The sequence below is a fragment of the Schistocerca nitens genome, chromosome 2 (assembly GCF_023898315.1).
Source record: "Schistocerca nitens isolate TAMUIC-IGC-003100 chromosome 2, iqSchNite1.1, whole genome shotgun sequence".
NCBI classification, from domain to species: Eukaryota; Metazoa; Arthropoda; class Insecta; order Orthoptera; family Acrididae; genus Schistocerca; species Schistocerca nitens.
In genome coordinates, this window is record NC_064615.1 from 349,910,590 (window position 1) to 349,935,809 (window position 25,220).

The 25,220-nt window shown below is 43.0% G+C and overlaps 1 protein-coding gene across 1 annotated transcript; it reads right to left on the reverse strand.

Moving 5' to 3' along the window:
- Positions 1 to 271: 271 nt before the first annotated feature.
- Positions 272 to 4,520, reverse strand: LOC126234402 (uncharacterized). The gene is made up of 2 exons (XM_049943090.1): positions 4,147 to 4,520; positions 272 to 2,692 (listed from the first exon to the last, which is right to left on the reverse strand). Exons 1-2 carry the CDS (start codon positions 4,297 to 4,299, stop codon positions 1,616 to 1,618), a joined length of 1,230 nt encoding a protein of 409 aa, XP_049799047.1. The 5' UTR covers positions 4,300 to 4,520; the 3' UTR covers positions 272 to 1,615.
- Positions 4,521 to 25,220: the final 20,700 nt, after the last annotated feature.

The window sequence follows — 25,220 nt, forward strand, 5'->3', positions numbered from 1 at the left end:
CGTGATGTGACCTGTGATGAAATAATTGTGAAAAATGAACACTTACCTTCATTTGGCATCACATTTGGGCTGCACTCACCAGTGGCTTAGATACTTCATCCTTCCGTAAGTTTGGGGAAAGGGGTGGGGGTGGTGGTTCAGCTCTATTTAGTTGCAATACTTTAACAGATCATCATTCCAAAATATATATACTGGTAATTGTTTAGAAGTGGAAAAAAAGTTTCATCTACTGACCATGCTGATATGAATGAATGCAAATTAAGTAAAAAAATTCTGTGTATGAATGAATTTATTTATTTCTTTTGTTCATCTTCCATACACTCTTGTCAATCACTAACACATGGAATGAGAAAAATTTTAGATTATAGTGGTTCACAATAGAAAATTATAGATGTACAGCATGAATACTATGTAGGGACAAAATAATTAAGACTTATGGACACCAAGGCCAAACATTAACAATAACCACATTCTTGAGACTTAAGTTTCATAATTTTAGGAATAATAATGATAAATTTTGAACAACATTAATTATTAAATTGCTATTTTATAATCTCCAGGGTAGTAATGGAAGGTCTTTAAGTGGGACACTAAAAGAATGCAAATAAAACACTGCACCATAAAGTTTTGTGTAGGAAGAATGCATATGAAAGCACTGTAGTAGAAAAATGGCAATGCATATAGACATTATATTAGGTCACCCTGTAAATTGCAAGTAATTACCAACTGTAAGTGTATGTTATGTGGCAAAAATGTGTCAAGTGGTGTTGGAATATGATCTGCTAACATTAATTAGATTAGGTGAGTGAAAAGCAATTGTGACAGGCTTAAGCTTTTTTAATATTCTTTTATAAACAAATATATTCAAAAAGCCAACAGAAGGGCATACCTGAGAGTCCACCTCAGATTTTTTCTCCTCAGCAAAGATGAGCTAACAAGAAGGCACTTTATGGCACAGAGCAAGCATCTATTTAAAGAGCTCAGTAATTAGTCAACCTGAGGATTAGTGGCACTCAATAGTGCTTGTAACAGAAGTGAGAGCTGTTCCAGAATTACATTACTATTAGATGAGGAGACCTGCCAATCATTATACACAAAGGCCATGAAAGTACTGCAAAGCCCTCCCCCACCAGCTTCTCCATTTGTATTGGTAGTAAAATATATGCAAACATGATCTACATAAGAAAATGTTGAGAGAACAACAGTTATAACAGCTGCAGAGAAAGTAGTAAACTCAGAAAAAGAGGGGCAATTGTCACAGCATGCACATCTGCACTCATAACAGTGACAGTAGTAGAAGACAGAGGAACACCACGAACACTACGTGAAATCGAAGTTTGTCTACCTAAAGAATGCATAAATACTATAGTAGCTTTTTCAACAGTAACAATTAATGAATCATTACAAATTGGCAGATTTCTCACATGTATCACAAGCTAAAGTAATAACTTCAGTATACAAAGAAAAGTATTGCAGAGAATGTAGAGAACTATAGAGCAATTTTGCTCTTGTCTTCCATTTATCACCAAAACAAACTAACCTTGTTTGCAAAAAAAGTGGAGTCTGCTATAGCACAGTTTGTGTAAGTTTTTCTCAAAATAATAAAGGAAGGTGATCAAAATGGCATTGTCTTGTCTTTGTCAAAGGCATGTGCCATGTTTGCAGCACATTCCGAGTTATATGACATGCCCAAAACACTACCTCCTTTATATTCCAAATAAGAATTTAGATGAATTTCATCTACACTCAAAACAACATTGACATCATTGCTGTTCAAGTATTGAAATTTCTGTCTTGCATAGGACAGGAAATTACTTCCCCCAAGCCTTTCGTGAGATGGATTCACATTAAATTTGCTGCAGACCCTACGCAGAGTGCTTGGATGTGGCATTTTCATTAATGAGCTGCTACGTAAAAAATTGTAAGCATGAGATGAAATGGAAAATAGCAAACAACACAGTATCATAAATGTAGAACTAAACCTATGATTAAATTTCTTTACATTTATGAGACTAACTTGTTCATATATAAAGTCTACCATCTCCTTTTCACTCTCCTGTAAACTGTCTTTCAGCACTCCTAGACTGTCTTTCACTATCTCTACAATACTATCTATAGAAGTTTCTGAGTGCCCACAATCTGTGTCTGAAAACTCCTGCAGTACACTGACAATTTCATGGATATTGATTACAATTACAGGAAAAGATCTTTTTCCTAATGTCTTAATTTGTACATCTTTCTTAAACAATGAAACATTTAAATTACTATCTATAACGACAGAATGTGTGATTAATGGTGCTGGATTTCTTATTATCTTTAAAAAACAAACAAAATCACTGTGTTTTTCGATCACACTCCACTCGTTGGGCAAATCCACTTCCTTCGTACGCAACATCAACTCTTCTAAAGAACTGAAGCTGAAAGTGTTTTCATAGTCCTTCTGTGATGCTAAACTATATTGTAACGCTGCAGCTAACTGCTCATTTTCAAGCCTTTGCTTTTTCTCCTCTGGCCCTTCACGTCTACTTTCTTCCTTTGAAAGGTAGGAAGGACAGTTTGGGAGTAGTGATGGAACTGCATGTGGTCTCAAACGTGGTTTGAGAAGGGGGGCTCTTAATAACTGACCAGTCCTTTCATCCACAATTTGTGTTTCCCAAATAACATCATCCTTGTGGAAGTGAACATGACATACCTGTAATTAAAAATGAATAAAAAATGAAAACTGTGCTTACAACTGAATGTGATGACAATATTAATAGTGTGAAAACAATTTATGAATATAAAGTTAGTTTCTAGTTCTAAAATACAAATAGACTCCCAACTAAAATGCAGAATACTCAAGTGATAAATGTGGCCATGGCATAGTAACTCTATAAAACAATAACACTTCAATATCAAAACACATGCAGTTACATGTCATGGCAACAAGCTCTTAAAGAGATGGTGAAATGAAGAAAGTACTTTCCCCATCAAAAATTACAAACATTGACTAATGTTTGTAGCATGATTCAATAACAGTGACAATTTTTTTTATAATTTAGCCTTGAAGCTCATATATTCACAAGAGGGGTGGGACTTTTGCTTAATGTCTTGCTCTATTCCCCCCCACCCCCCACCCCACACACACACCTCGGACACAAGAAAGCATGATGACACCAAACTCACACAGGTGTAATCCATAGAAGCAACTGTGACACAGTAACAGAATAATACAAAGTAATTGTCACACTGTGTAACCTTTAGAGCTACGAAATACTTAAAGGTAGTGCTTTTTATCAGATAGACACTGTTTTGCTTTTGATATCAGTTCATAACTTACATAAAAACTGACAGTATGATGAACTAATACATTGCCACTTATGTGCTACCTATTAGGCTAAACATGAGCACACAATTGCTTTCAAGTACTGTAGCTGTGTATCTATAAGACAGCTGTGTAGGTCACTGGCATGTATCTGAAATTCCAGACCCAGAAAGTAAGAATTTGTAAAATCCACAAGTATTTTTTATGTTTTCACAGTTTCTCCCTTTGCATTTTGTGATGGCCTGTTAATCCATTCATGTACCCATTCATTTTTCCTGTCTATGGTTCACTGTTAAGTCTAAAGCCTACTATATTCCCTAATAGTAACATTCCTTGCAATGACTTCAAATTCCCACCAATAATTTATTAAAAACAAGCGACTGAGACACTGTTTTTACTTCATTTTCAATTTCTGGGTAAACCACATTACTTGTTTTTGAACAGGCAACTTCCTAAAGACTTTTACAGCAAAAAGAAACACTAAATACAGAAGCAGAATACATCGAAAGTCGTCTGTATCTTAAGTGCACGTACTTAATTATAAACGGACTTTTATTCCTAACAACAGGCAGCATAAACAGTAAGTATAAAGATATGAGATATTTAACTACGTAAGTATGACTGTGCTTAGGCTATGCTGGTTGAACTTACAGAATTCATATAACCTATACCAGCTAAACTGTAGAATTGCCAGGGCAAGAAAACGAAACGCTATTTAGTTCGGCACTTATTCAGTTAAGATCTATTAGTCAAAATGTCGCTGACCTTCCTTACTGCATAAGTGCCTATTCTGTGTTAGCACACTTAACCTCTTTTAAGAAATAAACAAAACAAATACTTACTCTTGAACTTGAAGAAGGAGTGAAGTTATGTCTGCGAATACGTGACAACCATTTCTTCCTCGTTGCTTCATCCTCCGGAAATTTAAACACGGTTACTTTTGGTCCACCGTCGTAATTTCCTCTACAATTCGGCACACAACAACGATACGGCATTTTGCAGGCAACGAAATTTTCACAGCAAAGAAAAACAGATCACCAGTTTAGTGCACAGAAACTAAACAACCAAATCACGTACACTAACGCAGGAACACCATTCACTATAATACTAAACTGACGCGTAACTCGCCGAACGACTATTCACAAGCACTGTTCCGTGAAACTGTTGAAGAAGGGACTATGTGTGTAGCCATCTTGTGACGTCACGCACTACGTAGACAGGCTTTCTTTTACAGGGGGTGCTGGTTTAGGTCACACTATGGTATTAATTGTAGATTGTTCGCTTGGCAGAGCCTCGTTGTAAGGATTGTGCTGCATTCACATGTTGACATTCTGTTCTCTGCTGGTATATTTACTCGCTATTGGATGTTTTGCTTACGCTCAGTGCCTTATATTTTTAAGATAAGAAAATGAACTGCTATAATTCTACGAACGACATTGGTACAAGAAACTGCATAGAAGTCACATGAGCTGGAGGTTTTATGGAAGCTGTATAAATTTATGCTAATAGGAAGGAAGCTAACGACATGACATACCAACACTAGGTTAGACCATTGACAGTTATTACACTGCATTCTTCGTGAGCAATTGAAATAGGAAGTGACACTCGACACAAAAAAATACTCCACATGTTTGTTTCTGCCATGATTCTTGAAGTGGTGTACACACTGTGAAATATTATGATCATTCACACTCCGTAATCGTACTTAATTACTGAGAGTTATTCGAACTAAAGTCTGTTAGAGGTCATGAGTAGAAAATTTGGGTCAGATGGATTACACAGAGGTTGTGTGTGGACACTGTGTCTTCGGATTGTATGGGATGCTGAATTAAAGTTTGCATTAGGATTTTATCTCTACTTGTTCGAGGAGACTGACTAGAGGAAAGAGTTGTTATGGAAGTGAAACGATATTGGTGCTAAGGTTTATATGTTTCGACGTATTGAAGAGGTATTATTGAGATTATGTGAAGTTGATGATTATTGGAGTTTTCGTGGACAAGAGGTAAGGTAAATGATATTGATGATAAGGTTTATATGTATCGATGTATTGAAGAGGTATTAGTGAAGTATTGAGATTATGTGATGCTGATGATTATTGGAGTTTTGGTGGATAAGAGGTAAAGTAAGTGAGGAGCATAATTTTTTTTGTTGGTCCATATGGAACAAGGAGGATGAAGATGGCAGACTAGAACACTCAAGTAGGAGGAAGATTGTCTACACACACACTTTGTTAAATCACTAAGCAGTATATACTTTTTTTTGGAGAGAGGAAGCAATTGCATATCTTGGGTCACTGACAGTTGTTCAGCAACCGTACATTTTGATCTGGCTTGGCAAACATTGGTCTTGACATGATGACTATGACGTTGACTAACTATTATTGACTGTTATACATTGCTGCCACTACTACTTGATACACATGATGAACATAAAATTTTGACAGAATTGCATTTACACAGTTAACACTATTCAACTACACAGTAGCACTAAATGTGGATGAAAGATGAGTGAGTGTGTTTTGTGTGTTTTCCTTTCCTAATCCTACCCACCTATCTCCTAAATATTATTTTACTTGTTTGTTGTGGCTTGCACTGACACCCACAAATATTATAGGTTTACTGTTATTGTGTACTGTAATAGTTAATGTGACAATTACTTGATATCATTTGTGTGTTTATTATGATTTGTATGTTTAGTGTAAGAGCATTGATAATAATTTGTTAAAGCATTGTATGTGTATTCAAACAATTGTTCATGCCTGAACTGTCTGATTAGTGATGATGCTGCACTTATCAACATGATGTGTGACATTTAGTCATGTTTAATTTCTGCTGATGAACTGTGTGATTAGTGATAGGGAATATTATGGACTGTTATTTGCACTTTTTCTACATGATTGGTGCCACTAGGACATGTTTAATTTCTGCTGATGAACTGTGTGATTAGTGATAGGGAATATTATGGACTGTTACTTGCACTTTTTCTACATGATTGGTGCCACTAGGACATGTTTAATTTCTGCTGATGAACTGTGTGATTAGTGATAGGGAATATTATGGACTGTTATTTGCACTTTTTCTACATGATTGGTGCCACTAGAACATGTTTAATTTCTGCTGATGAACAGTGTGATTAGTGAAAGTGAATATTATGGACTGCGGTCAGCACCTGTTCAACATTACTGGGTGCCACTGATGGACTGCTTCTACTGAAATGATGTCACTTGCTGCTGTCAGCACCTGCTTAACATTGCTGGGTGCCACTGATGGACTGCTTCTACTGAAAAGATGTCACCTGTTGATGTCTGCACCTGCTCAACATTGCTGGGTGCCACTGATGGACTGCTTCTACCGAAATGATGTCACTTGTTGGTGTCGGCACCTGCTCAACATTGCTGGTGCCACTAATGGAACTGCTTATACTGAAATGGTGTTACTTGTTGGTGTCTGCACCTATTCAACATTACTGGGTGCCACTGATGGACTGCTTCTATTGAAATAATGTTACTTGTTGGTATTTGCACCTGTTGACCATTGCTGGGTGCTACTGCTGGAACTGTCAACTGCTTATTCTTGGGCTATGGAAAGCGTTTATGTGAATATTTGTGTGAACTGATTTTTTGTGTATTACTGTTTGTGAAAAGTTATGAGACTCTTACCTGCACATATTCGTCATTGCTGACGCTATTGATTGAACTGTTTAACCACATAATACTTGTGTAAACTATTATGTAAAGTCACATGTATGAAAGAATTTGTATTGCTTACTGTATTCTATATATTAGCTTATTGAAAGGTCAGTGCAAAGCCAAAATTTTATCTAGTTATGTGATATTTATGTATTAATTTTATCTTTTGATTTTTGTCTGTATTTTTTTTGGACGAATTTGGTGGTATTTTCACCACCAATGCTGGCTAAAATACCATCAAATTCTAGCCCGTGGAGGAAGGGCATATGAAAGGTGGCTGCACTGAGCCACAGCGCCAGAGATCGCGCTAGAGAGTATTGTTCCCCCTCCTCCACTGGCAGTTCTTGTCGAGACGAGGGAGTAGGCAGTGATTATTGAGATGTCGTAGTAGGCAGAGCTTGTTTAGAACTCGTAGTAGTCAGTGATTATTGAGATGTCGTAGTGGGCAGTGCTTGTCGAGGACTCGTAGTAGTCAGTGTGTGTTGAGATGTGGTAGTGGGCGGTGTTTGTCGAGATGTTGTTCCATGTTTTATGCAGTTGTTTGATGGGCTAGACAGCAGATGGTTCGAATGGAAATACTGTAATGATCAGAGTGCTTTTCGTCAATATATATGAAGGTAAAATATTGCGTGTTTTTTCATTATTTCCATGTTTTAAATAATGCGTCATTACAGGTTCAGTCAACAAAGCATCTGGCTTGTGTTCTTGTATTAGAGTGTAATTCTGGTTTTCTTGAGTAATTATGGTATTTCTATTTCCTTTAATTAATTCAGTATAAATGATATTTAAAATTTCTTGTGTTATTGAAGAAGAACCGTGCCAGATGCGTACGTTGAGTCATACTTCCACACACAGAACAGCTACACTGCATTGTTGGCTTCGTAGGTTTTATAGTTGCTGGGGACTTAATTAATTGATTGTATTAACGGAAATTTTCATTTCATTCTTTGTTGTTGTTCTATGCAGTCAGATTGCGTACAAATACTAGTCAGGGCCAACCGTTACGAGACTTCGTAATCGGACAGACAGCTACTAAACCAAAAAATTAAAATTATTTGCATTCCATTATAATTAAGCCCCCATGCAACATTGCGAAATATTCCAAATACCAAAATGAATGTGTCCTGAAAAAGATTGAATTTGGAGCGTAGACATTCGGCAAATGGGCGATTTATCAGGTACCGAAGTATTTCTAGGGACTAAATTGTTCGGTTTTTACCTTATGGTACCTCGTGTTTAATCTTCGTTCACAATGAAATAACTAAAATATTGAATGCACATAAATGCTCATTCTCTACGACATAGGTATTTTTTTGCAGTTTCCTATCGACGCTATTGTAAAATAGACACAGCAGTTAGGAGATCTGTGTGATGTTGAGGCAATGACTCAGATTGTGATGTGCAAAAATTGTATCTTACTTGATGGAACTGTATCTTACTTGCAGAATGAGATTTTCACTCTGCAGCGGAGTGTGCGCTGATATGAAACTTCCTGGCAGATTAAAACTGTGTGCCCGACCGAGACTCGAACTCGGGACCTTTGCCTTTCGCGGGCAAGTGCTCCACCATCTGAGCTACCGAAGCACGACTCACGCCTGGCCCTCACAGCTGTACTTCTGCCAGTATCTCGTCTCCTACCTTTCAAACTTTACAGAAGCTCTCCTGCGAACCATGCACTTGCCCGCGAAAGGCAAAGGTCCCGAGTTCGAGTCTCGGTCGGGCCCACAGTTTTAATCTGACAGGAAGTTTCATATCAGCGCACACTCCGCTGCAGAGTGAAAATCTCATTCTGGAAACATCCCCCAGGCTGTGGCTAAGCCATGTCTCCGCAATATCCTTTCTTTCAGGAGTGCTAGTTCTGCATGGTTCGCAGGAGATGGTTCAAATGGCTCTGAGCACTATGGGACTTAACTTCTGAGGTCATCAGTCCCCTAGAACTTAGAACTACTTAAACCTAACTAACCTAAGGACATCACACACATCCATGCCCGAGGCAGGATTCGAACCTGCGACCGTAGCGGTCGCGCGGTTCCAGACTGTAGCGCCTAGAACCGCTCGGCCACCCCGGCCGGCGGTTCGCAGGAGAGCTTCTGTAAAGTTTGGAAGGTAGGAGACGAGATACTGGCAGAAGTAAAGCTGTGAGGGCCGGGCGTGAGTCGTGCTTCGGTAGCTCAGATGGTAGAGCACTTGCCCGCGAAAGGCAAAGGTCCCGAGTTCGGGTCTCGGTCGGGCACACAGTTTTAATCTGCCAGGAAGTTTTGTATCTTACTTATTTGTTACATAGTTTAATTCTTAATTTCTTTGCGTGTTTTTGGGTACTTGCATTGTTTAATTCATAAATTTCGGGCGTATTATAGTATTTGAGAGTTGTAGCATCGCGCTTTAGTGTTTACTTCGTAGATTCTTACTTAAATTGCGTGTGAGTTTCGTATAGGAGGTGTAATTTCGAGTTTTAGTTACTGTAATCGTAATTTCAGGCAGATTGTAGCGCAGTCTTGAGGCATTTGTACAGGTTAGTTAATACATTCTTTGCGTGTTTCCCTTGCGTTATCTAGGCACTGACTCGTGTTTCAGTAACTGTTGTTCAACATCGATGAGAATGGACAGGGACTGTGATTGCTGTATTCGGATGAGGGCTGAGTTGGCATCCCTTCGCTCACAGCTGCAAGCGGCGCTGACTTCGGTCGCGCAGCTTGAGGCTGTTGCCAATGGGCACCACTGTGGGGAGCCGGACTTGGGTATCACGGGGATATCAACCTCATCCCGTCTGTCCCCAGATCGGTCTGCCGCTGTGGTTGCCCTGGTTGCTGCCCGCAGTGGGGCTGAGCCCTCGCCTATGGTTGATTGGGAGGTCGTTCCAAGGCGTGGCAGGTAGCGAAAGACGTCCCCGGAGGCTGATCAGAAAGCCTCCCCGGTGCATCTGACAAACAGGTTTCAGGCACTGTCTCTGGCTGAGCCAGATGCAGCTGCCTGCCCTGTTTCAGAGGATGATTCTCAGTCTTCAAGGCCCGGCCAATCACAGAGGGTGGGCTTATTGGTAGTTGGGAGCTCCAATGTTAGGCGCGTAAAGGGGCCCCTTAGGGATATGGCGGCTAAGGAGGGGAAGAAATCCAGTGTGCACTCCGTGTGCATTCCGGGTGGAGTCATTCCTGATGTGGAAAGGGTCCTTCCGGATGCCATGAAGAGCACAGGGTGCAGCCAGCTGCAGGTGGTGGCACATGTCGGCACTAAAGACTTCGCTTTGGATCTGAGGAAATTCTCTCTGGATTCCAGCGGCTATCTGATTTGGTGAAGGCTGCCGGTCTTGCTTACGAGATGAAGGCAGAGCTCGCCATCTGCAGCATCGTTGACAGAACCGACTGCGGACCTTAGGTGCAGAGCCGGGTGGAGGGTCTGAATCAGAGGCTCAGACGGTTTTGCGACCGTGTTGGCTGCAGATTCCTTGACTTGCGCCATAGGGTGGTGGGGTTTCGGGTTCCGCTGAATAGGTCAGGAGTTCACTACACTCAACTGGCAGCTACACGGGTAGCGGAGGCTGTGTGGCGTGCACTGGGCGGTTTTTTAGGTTAGAAGGCCTCGGAAAAGTACGGGGTGGGCTGCAATCTCAAAGGGTGCATGGCAAATACAGGACGTGCTTGGATCAAGGGACAGTCGGAATTGTAGTTGTAAATTGTTGTAGTTGTGCTGGGAAAGTCCCTGAGCTTCAAGCGCTAATAGAAAGCACAGAAGCTGAAATCGTTATAGGTACAGAAAGCTGGCTAAAGCCTGAAATAAGTTCTGCAGAAATTTTTACGAAGTCTCAGACGGTGTTCAGGAATGATAGATTAGGCAGAATTGGTGGTGGAGTGTTTGTGTCTGTCAGTAGTGGTTTACCTTGTAGTGAAGTCGAAGTAGATACTCCGTGCGAATTGGTATAGGTGGAGGTTATACCTAATAGCCGAACTAAGTTAATAATTGGCTCCTTCTACCGACCCCCAGACTCCGATGATATAGTTGCGGAACGGTTCAGAGAAAATTTGAGTCTCGTAATAAATAAATACCCCACTCATACGGTTATAGTTGGTGTTGACTTCAACCTTCCCTCGATATGTTGGCAAAAATACTTGTTCAAAACCGGTGGTAAGCAGAAAACATCTTCCGAGATTGTCCTAAATGCTTTCTCCGAAAATTATTTCGAGCAGTTAGTCCACGAACCCACGCGAATTGTAAATGGTTGCGACAACACACTTGACCTCTTAGCCACAAACAAGCCAGAGCTGATAGAGAGCATCATGACTAAAACAGGGATTAGTGATCACAAGGTCGTTGTAGCTAGGCTCAATACTGTTTCTTCCAAATCCACCAGAAACAAACGCAAAATAATTTTATTTAAAAAAGCGGATGAAGTGTTACTAGAAGCCTTCGTAAGAGACAATCTCCATTCTTCCGAACAGACTATGCAAATGTAGACGAGATGTGGCTCAAATTCAAAGATATAGTTGCAACAGCAATTGAGAGATTCATACCTCATAAATTGGTAAGAGATGGAACTGATCCCCCGTGGTACACAAAACAAGGTTGTTCGCAGATGATGCTGTAATTTACCGTCTAGTAAGGTCATCCGAAGACCAGTATCAGTTGCAAAGCGATTTAGAAAAGATTGCTGTATGGTGTGGCAGGTGGCAGTTGACGCTAAATAACGAAAAGTGTGAGGTGATCCACATGAGTTCCAAAAGAACTCCGTTGGAATTCAATTACTCGATAAATAGTACAATTCTCAAGGCTGTCAATTCAACTAAGTACCTGGGTGTTAAAATTACGAACAACTTCAATTGGAAAGACCACATAGAAAATATTGTGGGGAAGGCGAGCCAAAGGTTGCATTTCATTGGCAGGACACTTAGAAGATGCAACAAGTCCACTAAAGAGACAGCTTACACTACACTCGTTCGTCGTCTGTTAGAATATTGCTGCGCGGTGTGGGATCCTTACCAGGTGGGATTGACGGAGGACATCGAAAGGGTGCAAAAAAGGGCAGCTCGTTTTGTATTATCACGTAGTAGGGGAGAGAGTGTGGCAGATATGATACGCGAATTGGGATGGAAGTCATTACAGCTAAGACGTTTTTCGTCGCGGCGAGATCTATTTACGAAATTTCAAACTTTCTCTTCCGAATGCGAAAATATTTTGTTGAGCCCAACCTACATAGTTAGGAATGATCATCAAAATAAAATAAGAGAAATCAGAGCTCGAACAGAAAGGTTTAGGTGTTCGTTTTTCCCGCGCGCTGTTCGGGAGTGGAATGGTAGAGAGATAGTATGATTGTGGTTCGACGAACCCTCTGCCAAGCACTTAAATGTGAATTGCAGAGTAGTCATGTAGATGTAGATGAAAATTGTTCGATATGTATATGCACTCAACAGACTGACCAACAGCACACTCGCATACAGGGTGGTCCATTGATAGTGACCGAGCCAAATATCTCACGAAATATGCATCAAACGTAAAAACTACAAAGAACTAAACTCGTCTAGCTTGAAGGGGGAAACCAGATGGCGCTAGGGTTCGCCCGCTAGATGGCGCTGCCATTGGTCAAACGGATATCATCTGCGTTCTTTTTTAAATAGGAACCCCCATTTTTTATTACATATTCGTGTAGTACGTAAAGAAATACGAATGTTTTAGTTGGACCACTTTTTTCGCTTTGTGATAGATGGCGCTATAATAGTCACAAATGTATAAGTACGTGGTATCACGTAACATTCTGTCAGTGCGGACGGTATTTGCTTCGTGATACATTACCCGTGTTAAAATGGACCGTTTACCAATTGTGCAAAAGGTCCAAGTGTCCGGACCGTTCGCCGGGTACTTACGTTATTTAAGGAAATGTGTTCAGCTACATGTAAAACGTCAACCACGACCTGCAACAAATGATGATGCCCAAGTAGGTGTTTTAGCTGCTCTCGCGGCTAATCCGCACATCAGTAGCAGACAAATTGCGCGAGAATCAGGAATCTCAAAAACGTTGGTGTTGAGAATGCTATATCAACATCGATTGCACCCGTGCCATATTTCTATGCACCAGGAATTGCATGGCGACGACTCTGAACGTCGTGTACAGTTCTGCCACTGAACACAAGAGAAATTACGGGACGATGACATATTTTTTGCACGCGTTCTATTTAGGGACGAAGCGTCATTCACCAACAACGGTAACGTAAACCGGCATAATATGCAGTATTGGGCAACAGAAAATCCACGATGGCTGCGACAAGTGGAACATCGGTGACCTTGGAAGGTTAATGTATGGTGCGGCATTATGGGAGGAAGGATAATTGGCTCCCATTTTATCGATGGCAGTCTAAATGGTGCAATGTATGCTGATTTCCTACGTAATATTCTACCGATGTTGCTACAAGATGTTTCACTGCATGACAGAATGGCGATGTATTTCCAACATGATGGATGTCCGGCACATAGCTCGCGTGCGGTTGAAGCGGTATTGAATAGCATATTTCATGACAGGTGGATTGGTCGTCGAATCACCATACCATGGCCCGCACGTTCACCGGATCTGACGTCCCCGGATTTATTTCTGTGGGGAAAGTTGAAGAATACTTGCTATCGTGATCCACCCACAACGCCTGACAACATGCGTCAGCGCATTGTCAATGCATGTGCGAACATTACGGAAGGCGAACTACTCACTGTTGAGAGGAATGTCGTTACACGTATGGCCAAATGCATTGAGGTTGACGGACATCATTTAGAGCATTTATTGCATTAATGTGGTATTTACAGGTAATCACGTTGTAACAGCATGCGTTCTCAGAAATGATAAGTTCACAAACGTACATGTATCACATTGGAACAACCGAAATAGAATGTTCAAACGTACCTACGTTCTGTATTTTAATTTAAAAAACCTACCTGTTACGAACTGTTCGTATAAAATTGTGAGCCATATATTTGTGACTATTACGGCGCCATCTATCACAAAGCGAAAAAAGTGGTCCAACAAAAACATTCATATTTCTTTACGTACTACAGGAATATGTAATATAAATGGGGGTTCCTATTTTAAAAAAACGCAGCTGATATCCGTTTGACCTATGGCAGCGCCATCTATCGGGCCAACCATAACGCCATCTGGTTTCCCCCTTCGAGCTAGACAAGTGAAGCTCTGTGTAGTGTTTCCGTTTGACGCTTATTTCGTGAGATATTTGGCCCGGTCACGATCAATGGACCACCTTGTATATCCCACTTTATCTTACATTTATCTCATAAATATATGGCCATACAATCACATACATTAGCCCTACGATTTTATTCTTTCATTGCACTGTGTCGCAATATTAGTCAACACATAAAGCGCTTCTTACTATTGTCGTAGCTATAATTAGAACTTTGTTGTACTTTTTTCCTTTGAGGAATTTCGTGTTCGATCGATAACAAAAAATTCAGCACCATAGCTGTTACTAACAAATAAATGTGTGGATACAGGGCAAATAAGCGTAATATATGTTTGTCGTTCTTAGCACAAAATTTAAAAAGCAGCGTAATTTCAATGTCACGTGATTATTTCGGTTTGGTAACGTGCAGTACGAAACTCCACAGATATTCCACTTCTGCGTTTCCAGAAAAGATTTTAGAGAGTCTATATGAACTACCCCTATGAATACGAAAATTCAGCACGTCATAACTCACAAACAGCAAAAGAGATTTGCTAAAACAACTTTTCTTGACAGCTGTTATCTCCTATTTATACAAAAATGCAAAAAAGTGCAGTTAGATTTCTTTACAATAACACTAGGTTAACGGCCCCATGGAAGAGACGAGATGGAACGTGGCCACACAGATGCAATCTTGACAAGCCATCAAATTGCTACGTTTCAGCATGGCTACCACGAGTACGTTCTCGCTCGTTTAGTGAGGGGTCTGTGACTTCTCAGCTCGGTACCTGCCAACCGTGTTTACGAATCACCCGCTGTTACCAGAGAACCAACAGCTGTCTCGTGACGCGAGACGCTGTGCAGACTTGATCTATACTTAACTGTGTCTGCGTGGGGCAGGCCAGCTCCGGGCCAACGCCCTGCCGTCTTTCAACGGTCCCCTCCACTTACCGTGGTTCCCACGCACTCTCTCTGTGTGTGACACTGTGTTTGTTGAGTCCTGACGTCACGCCTCGCCTGCACTCGGGCAAAAACCCAGCCGAAAGGCCAAAGAGTCACGTTTATTTGCGTCGGCCTCGTGGCCTCGGTCTTCACGTGCAGGCGCCAGTTGGAGCTCGAAAAACTGTGGGAGAGCAAAAATAAACGTCAGAAACTTGAGTACAGTAACTATGTCGGAAATAATTTGGAACACGTAAGGCGAAGAGCGGAAGTCTTTGAAGAGTAGTATACCATAAGAAATACAACATAGGAAGTATTCGAGATAGAAACTGGGAAAGTGAAAAGATTAAGGAACAATAAAGATTAGATAACAGGAAGTACATTGGAAAAATGGATGAGTTCAGGAAATTAAAAGAAAAAAAAGACTACTATAAGAAGACTGACGAAAATACAGAAAACAGACCAATGAACTAAGAAGGTTAACTGGCCAGGAAACAATGTGAGGAATGAGAAATAATGTAAGAGAAAGGAATATTGAAAAAAATGTGAACAATAGTGAAACATTTAAGAATTAGAGAAGTAAAAAAAAATACGCACACAATGAAGTCAGATAAACATGGTAAGAGGTCAGTATGCATATAAGAGGAGAATAAAATGGTTCAAATGTCTCTGAGCAGTATGGGACTTAACTTCTGAGGTCATCAGTCCCCTAGAACGTAGAACTACTTAGACCTAACTAACCTAAGGACATCACACACATCAATGCCCGAGGCAGGATTCGAACCCGCGACCGTAGCGGTTTCGCGGTTCCAGACTGTAGTGCCTAGAACCGCTCGGCGACCCCGGCCGGCGAGGAGAATAAATTTGGATGGATTACGTAGAAGAGTAATACAGTGGACAGCAGTCGACACCAGACTGGCTTCGGTAGATGGAGGGGAACAGAAATGAAGAAGACCAAGGACCTAAGATACTGAAATGGGAGTTGGAGAAAACAGTTCAGGAGCTCTGTGAAAACATAACATTAGGCTATGACACTGTACCATCTGAGGTACTGAAAGTTTAGGTCCAGATCAATAGCTACATTTATTGAGATAGTTAACGGAATTTGTGATACAGGCAACTGGCCCCAAGCTCTACTTAAGACCATTATAGATCCCTTACCTAAAATGTGCAGCAAAAAATAATGCAAAGGCTATAGGACAATTAGTTTGGTCGTCCTGTTGCAAAGGTTGTAACGAGAGTGATACTAAGGAGAACTGCAAATTGACGAAAATATTGGAGGATACGAGGTGTAGTTCAGAAATGGTAAAGGAACATGATATGCTACAGGTTGTACGAGGATGACTAAAGAAAGAATGACAGAAATGCAGAAGGGTGTACATATTTGTTTTATCTATTGGGAGTAGGCAGTCAATAAAGTTTACTGCTGAGAATCTGAAAAAGACTGCTGGAATAAAAAATGGTTCAAATGGCTCTAAGCACTATGGGACTTAACTTCTGAGGTCATCAATCCCCTAGAACTTAGAACTACTTAAACCTAACTAAGCTAAGGACATCACACACATCCATGCCCGAGGCAGGATTCGAACCTGCGACCGTAGCGGTCGCACGGTTCCAGACTGTAGCGGCTGGAATAGAGTAACAAGATATGTCAGTAAAGAAGATGTACAAAAAGCAAAAAGTGACAGTAAGAATAGGGACCGAGGAGACTGAAGACGTCAGTATTGGAATATGTTTAAGGGAACGATGCTTAATGTCACGAAGCTGTTCAACAAATATGGAGAACAACTGATAGGTAAGGCCACAGAGAAATCAAGAGGAATTGTAACTTATAGAAAGGGGTAAAGACGACACAATGTGCCGATGTTCATGCTGTACTGGCGGAATCAGAAGAGGAGCTAGAACAAATATTGTAGAGTACTGCAAGAAGGGGCGAAGAATATGGAATAAAGATGAATACAGGGAAGATAAAGGCGATGAGAATAAAGAATCAGGAAAAGTCAGTTAACATAGATGGATAATAGACAGAATAAGAAATATCCTTTCTGCACCCGGGAAGTTTAATGACATGGAAAGGAAGATTTACAGAAGAAATGGGAAGGAGGACAACTGTGGGAAATAGAACTTTTCAAAAGCTGAAGCAGTTACTAATAGGTAGAAGAATTCCAGTGGAGTTCAGGAAAAAATTTGCTAGATGTTAGGACTGGAGTGTAGTGCTATTCAGCAGTCAATCATCGACAGTTAAAAAGACAGAAGAGAGATATTTAGAAAGTTTTAAAATATAGCTATGGCGCAGAAAGAAGAACTGGATAAGTAAATAAGGAAATAAAGAAGATTATTGGAACTGATCAGGAAGACGAAAAAATCTTGGTTGGGCTACACACTGCGTAAAAATTGTCTGCAAAAAAGAATTATAGAAGGAAAAATGGAAAGAATGAGGGGAAGAGATAAGACGACAATTGGAATGATGGATGACATGAAAATAGGATGAATGCACAAACGGATGGAGCAAGATGCTTACAACCGGCCGCAATGGAGATGCTCCAGTTGAAAACTTGTGAACGTAAACGAGTAAAATTGGTGGCTTAGCATTTTTAACAGTGCTGGAAGGAAATACATCATTAGTGGCTTCTGGTGTAAGATTGGTGAATTTCCTTTCGACGAGGCACGCCTCTGAGGATACAGTCGCGGGCCTGGGAGGTCGCAACACTAAGAATATGGAGCAGCTTAAGCTCTCTGCTGCTGGGCTGCTGGTTCGTACAAATGTTGTGGCAACCTGCTGTCCAATTTCTGGTGTCCATGAAGCAGCACCGTGTAGAAAGACTGCAGGTTCCAGAGCATTTCTGGTGTGACGGGTCTGCATTTCCTGTCGCGGTTGCAAGTATGTAGCGCAGGCATTGTGCCGTGTTGTGTGGGAAAATTCTAGAAAGTAACTGTCCGGATGATGTCAGCCGATCAGAAGTCATCAGGATAGGCGCTGTAGCGTAAATGTCTGAGCCAGTGAGTGGCGACACAGCAGATACAGTGTACCAACCTCTGGGCAGGTAATGGGCATAGTGTAAGCGACAGTGGAGAAGTTTTGGCAGGTTTCTCCGGCGTTTCATTGTGTTCAGAGGAATTCTTGGTCGTCACTGCGACGAAAGTTGGAAATCTTTCCCTCCAGGCGGTAGTTTTCTTAGAGTGGGGAGGTACGTTGGTGAGTCATACAGTCAGTGCAAGAACGTGTGGACGAGAGGTCACATCGATAGAGAGAGAGAGAGAGAGAGAGAGAGAGAGACCCCTGATCACAGCCTGGTTGTTTGTGCTGAACTGACCGAGTAAGTGTCGCCTCGTTAGAGATAGCGCGGGTTTTGCTCTGAGCAACTCACAATTTTCGAGGTAAATGCCACAACTTATGTTGCTTTTTCAGTGTCTCCACTTGTTTGGATCTTGGATCTGGTTGCAACTTGTGGTTGCAAGCTGCACAGAGTTTGGAAAGCCAATTGCGGTTGCATAACAGTCTTCTGTTCAATTACAGGTTTCCAGCCTGTCCGAGGTGAGCTTTGTTCAAACAATCATTTATTGTAATTTTGGGTACATGAACATACATTCCATGGTGGAAATTCATTTTGTTAGATTTTTACAGAGATAGTTTGTCTCTTATCTGAGCATTAAATAAGAAACTGTTCACAGATTCATTTTAGAGAAAATATTCACTTTACTTGTGAACCAGTTTAGGGAAAATATATACAGTATTTAAAATAATTGATTTGTTTTCCTTCTTTTCTTTAGTCCTACAACAAATTAGGTTAGGCTACCCACAATAAAGAAATATGCCCGATTTATCCTGCACAACTGAATTATGCTCTTACTGTGACGGTTTTCTGCCGTGAAGTAGGCACCTTTGTACAGAGGAATATACACTGGTATAGAAACTGGTATAGGCATGCGTAATACAGGGATATGTAAACAGGCAGAATGCGGTCTGCAGCTCCTATATAAGACAAGTGACTGGCATAGTTGTTATATCGGTTACTGCTGCTATAATCGCATGTCATCAAGTCTTAAGTGAATCTGAACGTGCTGTTATAGTCGGCGAACGAGCGATGGGACACAGGATCTCCCAGGTAGCGACGAAGTGGGGATTTTCTAGCGGTGAAGTGGGAATTTTTCCTTACGATCATTGCACGAGTGTATCGTAAATATCAGGAATCCGGTAGAACATCAAGTCTGTCATCGCTGCTGCCGGAAACAGATCGAGCAAGAACGGGACCAACAACGACTGAAAAGAATCGTTCAACGTGACAGAAGTGCAACCCTTCCGCAAATTGCTGCAGATTTCAGTGCTGGGTCATCAACAAATGTCAGCGTGCGAACCATTCAACGAAACATAATCGATATAGGCTTTCGGAGCCGAAGGCCCACTCGTGTACCCTTGAAGACTGAACGAAACAAAGCTTTACGCTTAGCCTGGGCCCGTAAACACCGACAGTGGACAGTTGATGACTGGAATCATGTTGCCTGGTCGGACGAGTCTCGTTTCAAATTGTATCGAGCGGACGGACGTGAGCTGGTATGGAGGCAACCTCGTGAATCCATGGACCCTGTATGTCAGCAGGGGACTGTTCAAGCTGGTGGAGGCTCTGTAATGGTGTGGTGTGTGTGCAGTTGGAGTGGTATGGGACACATACGTCTAGACACTGACAGGTGCAACGTACGTAGGCATCCATTCATATCCATTGCGCATTCCGAAGGATTTGTGACACCCCACCCGACCAGAATTGTTACAGCGTGGCTCCAGGAACACTCTTCTGAGTTTAAACACTTCAGCTGGCCATGTGATGCCTTGCAACGTGCTGTCCAGAAGAGATCTCCACTCCCTCGTACTTTTACGGATTTATGGACAATCCTGCAGGATTCATGGTTTCAGTTCACTCCAGCATTACATCAGACATTAGTCGAGTCCATGACACGTCGTTTTGCGGCACTTTTGCGTTCTCGCGGGGGCCCCACACGAAATTAGGCAGCCGACCGCTGTCGCCGAGCGGTTCTAGGCGTTTGAGTCCGGGACCGCGCTGCTGCTACGGCCGTAGGTTCGAATCCTGCCTCAGGCATGGACGTGTGTGATCTCCTTAGGTTAATTAGGTTGAAGTAGTTCTAAGTCTACGGGACTGATGACCCCAGATGTTAAGTGCCATAGAGCTTACAGCCATTTTAACCATTTTTTAAAAATTAGGCAGGTGTATCAGTTTCTTTGGGTGTTCAGAGTATGTGTCTAGGAATATTTGATTAATTTACATGACAAACGATTGATGAAATTGCTCTCATTTATGTTTAACGATTTTGGAATCACAGAGCACTTTCGATTTCTGTGACTAATACACTCCTGGAAATTGAAATAAGAACACCGTGAATTCATTGTCCCAGGAAGGGGAAACTTTATTGACACATTCCTGGGGTCAGATACATCACATGATCACACTGACAGAACCACAGGCACATCGACACAGGCAACAGAGCATGCACAATGTCGGCACTAGTACAGTGTATATCCACCTTTCGCAGCAATGCAGGCTGCTATTCTCCCATGGAGACGATCGTAGAGATGCTGGATGTAGTCCTGTGGAACGGCTTGCCATGCCATTTCCACCTGGCGCCTCAGTTGGACCAGCGTTCGTGCTGGACGTGCAGACCGCGTGAGACGACGCTTCATCCAGTCCCAAACATGCCCAATGGGGGACAGATCCGGAGATCTTGCTGGCCAGGGTAGTTGACTTACACCTTCTAGAGCACGTTGGGTGGCACGGGATACATGCGGACGTGCATTGTCCTGTTGGAACAGCAAGTTCCCTTGCCGGTCTAGGAATGGTAGAACGATGGGTTCGATGACGGTTTGGATGTACCGTGCACTATTCAGTGTCCCCTCGACGATCACCAGTGGTGTACGGCCAGTGTAGGAGATCGCTCCCCACACCATGATGCCGGGTGTTGGCCCTGTGTGCCTCGGTCGTATGCAGTCCTGATTGTGGCGCTCACCTGCACGGCGCCAAACACGCATACGACCATCATTGGCACCAAGGCAGAAGCGACTCTCATCGCTGAAGACGACACGTCTCCATTCGTCGCTCCATTCACGCCTGTCGCGACACCACTGGAGGCGGGCTGCACGATGTTGGGGCGTGAGCGGAAGACGGCCTAACGGTGTGCGGGACCGTAGCCCAGCTTCATGGAGACGGTTGCGAATGGTCCTCGCCGATACCCCAGGAGCAACAGTGTCCCTAATTTGCTGGGAAGTGGCGGTGCGGTCCCCTACGGCACTGCGTAGGATACTACGGTCTTGGCGTGCATCCGTGCGTCGCTGCGGTCCGGTCCCAGGTCGACGGGCACGTGCACCTTCCGCCGACCACTGGCGACAACATCGATGTACTGTGGAGACCTCACGCCCCACGTGTTGAGCAATTCGGCGGTACGTCCACCCGGCCTCCCGCAAGCCCACTATACGCCCTCGCTCAAAGTCCGTCAACTGCACATACGGTTCACGTCCACGCTGTCGCGGCATGCTACCAGTGTTAAAGACTGCGATGGAGCTCCGTATGCCACGGCAAACTGGCTGACACTGACGGCGGCGGTGCACAAATGCTGCGTAGCTAGCGCCATTCGACGGCCAACACCGCGGTTCCTGGTGTGTCCGCTGTGCCGTGCGTGTGATCATTGCTTGTACAGCCCTCTCGCAGTGTCCGGAGCAAGTATGGTGGGTCTGACACACCGGTGTGAATGTGTTCTTTTTTCCATTTCCAGGAGTGTAGTTTGCTGGATTAAGGCAATATGTGGCTTACGCCAGTTTAAATACCGCTTTGTGTTGAACACCAAAGTGTGACAGACAGAGAGCACTTTCACCTGCCGAGTCTCATCAGGTCACGCTCACACAGAAACGATCCTACGAGGTGCACATTTCAATCCATCATAAGAGAGAGATATTAAAAAATTAAAATAAGTAGAGGAAGAAGAAGAAATACACTGTGTGACAAAAAAAGTGAAGCACCGAGAAGACAAGGTTGGATGTAATAGTTCTCAGGCCGCGCGGGATTAGCCGAGCGGTCTGAGGCGCTGCAGTCATGGACTGTGCGGCTGGTCCCGGCGGAGGTTCGAGTCCTCCCTCGGGCATGGTTGTGTGTGTTTGTCCTTAGGCTAATTTAGGTTAAGTAGTGTGTAAGCTTAGGGACTGATGACCTTAGCAGTTAAGACTCATAGAATTTCACACACATTTGAACATTTGAACACAATAGTTCTCACATGTACCCACCATTGTCGGGAATGTAAATGGTTGAAGTCGTAATTCTCTGTAACGGGCAGAACGGCCACCAGAGTGCACCAGTGTTATTCGTGCTTAGTGTTGTTACCAAGGCCAGGTGGGGAATAACAGGAGGCATGAGCAGCGTTAGATGGGAAGTGATCACCATGGATGACACGGAGATGCTGTGTACTTGTGTGAGACAGCGTTATCAGCACCTTGAAGAGTTTGAGACGGGCCTCATTGTCGGTCTCCATTTGGCTGAATGGTCAAATCGTGCAATACCTAGATTTGTGAGGCATCCTGCTCGGATATGACAACGCCCCAATGTCGGACCGCATGGGAACATGGGACCAGGCGTCCCTTTCGTCAAGGTTCCAGTCTGTCACATTTCACCACACAAGGCGCAGGATCGTCGTATCGTGCGCCATGCACATCGGAACCGCTTCAAATTTGTGCCTACTGCGCGAGAAAAAGTGATGGATACCTTGCAACAGTCTGTCGTATAGAATCATTCATCGAAAACTAGCAGCAGCAGCTCACGCGTAGGCTGCCATTAACACAACAACGCAAACGGCTGCGTTTGGAGTGTTGCCCTGACCGGTAGCATGGACTGCTAATGAATGGCGTCGCACTGTCAGCGATGAATCGCGGAACTGGAGTTCCTCAGATGAGCGTCGAAGACGTCTGGCGGCGGCCTGGCAGACTACCCATTCTTCCAAATTTTTGTAGTGGCACAGCGGTGTCACTCTCGGTGTCATAGTGTAGGGGAGCTATTCGGGAATGACTTCAGGTTACATCTGGCAGTAATTCAGGTAAGTCTAACATCACAACGTTACGACACGGACATGCTGCGTCTTCATATAATACCTCCCAGCAACGTGGTGCCATTTTTGAGTAGGATAATGTTGGTCCACACATGGCACATGTCTCCGAATTGTCTGCGTGATGTTCAGGTAGTCGGAGGCGAGCAATGTCCCATCTCCGCCCCCGATAGAATACATGTGAGACCAGCTCGGACGTCTGCTCCGTCGCTATGACACTGTCCAGGATATCAATGAACGATTACAGCTGTTGTGGGCCAACTTACATTAGGAGAGGATATAATGGCTTTATGACATCCGAATCGAATCAGTGCGTGCATCCAACCCAGAGTGGGTGCAACGTAATACTTATAACTGGTCTGGTACTGACAACTTCTCTGAATATTTGGCTCGATTTCTTAATCACCGAAATAACAAAACATATCCTGGCGACATCCTGAAGTTTCACTTCTTGCCCTCCTCCTCTTCTGGGTGCGGCATTTCCTTTTTATCAGGCAGTGCATGATTTCCTTCACGCTTTCACAGGTGTCATAATATTGCCTCTTCACCATCGTGGTTATTGCGTGGTTAATTTGGTGTTGAGTGGATTGTCAAGATAAGCCTCATACTCCTAATGTCAAATCAAACACCTTCCAGCCGTCTAAATGTACAAATTGTTATTTTATTCGGCTACCACTTTCGGCGATATACGCCATCTTCAGGAATAGGAAGATTCCCACCATTGGTACAGTCAAGATGGCGTAATATATTGCCGAAATTGGTATCCCAATAAAATAACAATTTGGAAATTAGACGGCTGAAAGATGTTTGATTTGGCATTCTGTACTGAACAGCCGTGATCTCGCAACCATGTGTGGAAAGTGGACATAGAGAGTCATACTCGTAGTGTCAGTGATGTTGCAGGAATCCAGCATAACTCGCCTGCATCAAGTGCTATCGAAGATTTCCAGAATGACATTTTCACTCTGCAGCGGATTGAAACTACGTGCCGGACCGAGGCCCGAACTCGGAACCTTTGCCTTTCGAGGTCATGTGCTCTATCATCTGAGCTACCCAAGCACGGCCCATGACCCGTCCTCACAGCTTTACTCCCGCCAGTACCTCGTCTCCTACCATCCCAACTTCACAGAAGCTTTCCTGCGATGGAAGGTAGGAGACGAGGTACTGGCGGGAGTAAAGCTGTGAGGACGGGTCATGGGCCGTGCTTGGGTAGCTCGGATGTCGCCGGCACGGTAACTCAGCGTGTTCGGTCAGAGGGTTAACTGCACTCTGTGATAAAAAGACTGAGTAAAGGAATCAACGACGAACTGATACGGGTGTCTTGCGACGTCTGCCCAGAACAGATGAAACGAACGAGAATGAACAAACTGAGATTTATATATATAAAAATGATATAGCACATGCCCGCGAAAGGCAAAGGTTCCGAGTACGAGTCCCGGTCCGGCACACAGTTTTTATTTGCCAGGAAGTTTCATATCGAAGATTTCCCATTGCCTTTCAAAGTCAAATGAAATGTAGACGGTATCTACATTGTAAACATGACTGTAATGTTACGTGTACAACATGATGGCGTTGTGTTTTTATTGAATATCTGTAAGAAGAAACAATCTGAGACGGTGAAACCCTGCACATAGTCTGCACCTTTCAATTAGCAACCACGGGCACTACAATCTGAAAGATCCAAATCTCTGGTGAAAATCGATCACCTGAAGGGACAGTTTCCTCCAGTTTGTTAAAACGGTCGCATATAGCAATAAAAAGGTGCTAAATAGACATGGTATTGACTCAGTGATAAAGCGACAAGAAAGTTCCGTGAATATCGGAATACTATGAAGGAATTGCGCTTCCCGCCTCCCGTCCCCCAATCAACTTCCCCGGAAGGAGTATAGCAGATCGCCAGACGGGGTGGCCGAACGATTCTAGACGCTACAGTTGCAGGTTCGAATCCTGCCTCGGGCATGGTTGTGTGTGATGTCCTTAGGTTAGTTAGGTTTAAGTAGTTCTAAGTTCTAGGGGACTGATGACCTCAGAAGTTAAGTCCTAT